Below are 2,628 nucleotides of genomic sequence, written 5' to 3'. Positions count from 1 at the left end.
CACAGAACCTATTCAAGAAGTCCCATTCATTTTCTACACCAAATTTCAAAACCTAGTCAAGGAATATCAGAATCAGCAAAGCCACCTACTTGAAGACAGTCAAGCAGATGAATCTACCTCACAAGTCAACAGTGATGATAATGGACGGGATTATTGGGAGAATCTCACATGTGAAGAATTGCAGAATATGGACAACATGATGGATTGGTAGTCATTTCTACTTTTGGTCCCCCGAAAGTAGAAACAGTAACCTCCTTTATTTACTGTAGTCACGTGATTCTACTATTCAATGTTTGTAATTTCTCTGATCCTTATTCTATAAAAGGATCCGAGAAGTCAGTAGGCAAGACAGACTGGAATAGAATACAATAGACTGAAATAGGAGAGTAAAAAGAGAGGAGAGAAAACGAGAGAGGTTTTAGAGAGAGAAATTCTCCTACCACTTCCCCTGTTCCTCATCCTCTGTAGTAAACCCAGTCATTGCTGAGTATCAATATACTCCAGCAACCCTTGTAAACCAGTAAACTGCCATGTACTGTTTCTGATTCAGCAATTGAATTCAGATTGTTTTAGTAAGTAATTCATTTCAGTAATTTTGTTGTTCAAATTACTAGTAAAGCTATTCTATAAAATTATAGAGCTACTATATAATTGATTTATTCATTATTCTTTCATAGATTCAATTCACTATTCACTATTCACCCGACACTATTCACGTGTCACTATTCATCCGTCACTATTCACTCACGAATTTACTATTCATCCGTCACTATTCACTATTCATACGTCACTATTCATGTCACTATTCACCATAGGTACCATAGCCTTTGTTTCTGATTCTATTGTAATATTTGTTTGATTCTTTTAGTAATAGTAACATTATATCCCTAGTAAACTTTAGTACTCCAATTCCCACTGTCTTTACTCTGACCCACATGTTCTTCCCCCTTGTCCGTGCTTCCGCCCCCCCTAATGGTGTATATATATATATATATATATATATATATATATATATATATATATATATATATATATATATATAACTTCTACAGTGATAAAGATGAAGCAAAGAAATTGTGACTCTCAGGCTTCCCAAACTGCCCTTCCCCACCAATCAAACACTCATAAAACTCCCTGTCCAAACTTGAGCTCCCAACTTCATCGCAAGAATTCGAAAGTGCCGAAACAGAGGAGTTATAGACATGATTGTTGTTAACGTTCAAAGAAACCAACAACTCCTGGGCCTTATCCAACTCTTTCCGAAGCCTCTCAACTTCTCTATCCAACCTCTTGTTCTCTGCCAAGACGCTCTCCAGTTTCGTCTTTTGGGCGTTGAAATCTGACTCGAGGCTCTGGTTCTTCCACCGGGCGCGCTTGTTCTGGTACCATATCGCGACTTGCCTAGAAGGGAGACCAAGTTGCTGGGCAAGTTGCGATTTTCGATCCGGATCGAGGTGCTTGGTGACGTTGAAGCTTGATTCTAGGAGCCTTGCTTGGTCTGTGGTTAGCCTCTTCTTGTTGTATTTTGGGAGGTCATGTTTATGGATGTGGGATTCATACGGATCCATTACTTGCTATTCTGGGACTGGTTAGGGACGGATTATGGGAACATATATAATAGAGGTTCAAGGCTCGTACTTATGACTGAGATTGGTTAAAAAAGAGGACAAATTAAATCCACAACATCACTTTAACTTTGGTCTTGACGCTATAGCCTATTTTGGCTAAGTAAGCAAAATGACTTCTTCTTCTTTTTTTTGGATTATCGTGTCATTATGACGAGAGAAATTTAAAAAAATAAAAAATTAATATCGAAACTCAATTTTTTTTAATAAAGACGAAAAAAGTTACTTATTTTTGTCTTTATTAAAAAAATTAAATTTTGATATTAAATTTTTACTTTTTAGATTTCTCTTGGCGTAGTGAAGCAATAATCTACAAAAAAAAAAAATGAAAAACTAATAAATGTAAATTTTTTTAAAAATAAAAATAAAAAAATAATCCAAATAAATTATTTAGCTACAAAGCCTTGAACCTCTATATATGTTCAAGTAACAAGTAATCGACATGACTAGAAAAGACATGGCCGGTGGAGGAAAAATAGATAGGAGTCATTTTCTTTTGGGTCAAACGAGTCATCCATGCAGATAGATGATCATCACGTGGGCGTGGGCCGTTGGTGACAATGGACACCCATATACTATATCTATTGGAGGAAGGGAAAGTCTATTATGGTTGAGTTGCATAAGCAAAAAGTGAGTTTTGCTCTTATTCAAATTATTTGTTCGCGTTTGTTAGTTTTGTGTTAAATTTTTGTGAATTATTGATTCATTTAGACGAGAGGAATCGGAGAACTCAAAATTTGAAATGTCTGATATGGGCTTGATACAATTCTTTCTTGATCCTACGGTTCTGCAAGGCAATCCATTTGCTAACTATCTCTTGGGCTAGGATTATCCAAATATTTTGGGCAATATGCACTTTATTTGGGTAAAAGCAAATTTTTTTGGGGTTTTTTGATTCCTCTCGTCAAAATAAATAAATAGTCCATAAAAATTTGGAGCAGAATAACAAACGCAATTTTTTTTGGAATAAGGACAAAACTTTCAAAAAGTTTTAAAAGTTAAG

General features: G+C 35.4%; 1 protein-coding gene across 1 annotated transcript; it reads right to left on the bottom strand.

Annotated features, from left to right (window-relative positions):
• Positions 1–1,046: 1,046 nt before the first annotated feature.
• On the bottom strand, positions 1,047–1,634 carry LOC131315967 (homeobox-leucine zipper protein ATHB-52-like). Its single transcript, XM_058345224.1, has one exon. It carries the CDS (start codon positions 1,566–1,568, stop codon positions 1,047–1,049), a length of 522 nt encoding a protein of 173 aa, XP_058201207.1. The 5' UTR covers positions 1,569–1,634.
• Positions 1,635–2,628: the final 994 nt, after the last annotated feature.

The sequence above is a fragment of the Rhododendron vialii genome, chromosome 2a (genome assembly GCF_030253575.1).
Source record: "Rhododendron vialii isolate Sample 1 chromosome 2a, ASM3025357v1".
In the NCBI taxonomy this organism is placed as follows: Eukaryota; Viridiplantae; Streptophyta; class Magnoliopsida; order Ericales; family Ericaceae; genus Rhododendron; species Rhododendron vialii.
The sequence above is the reverse complement of the archived record's forward strand: the minus strand, read 5'-3'. Positions and strand labels throughout refer to the sequence as shown.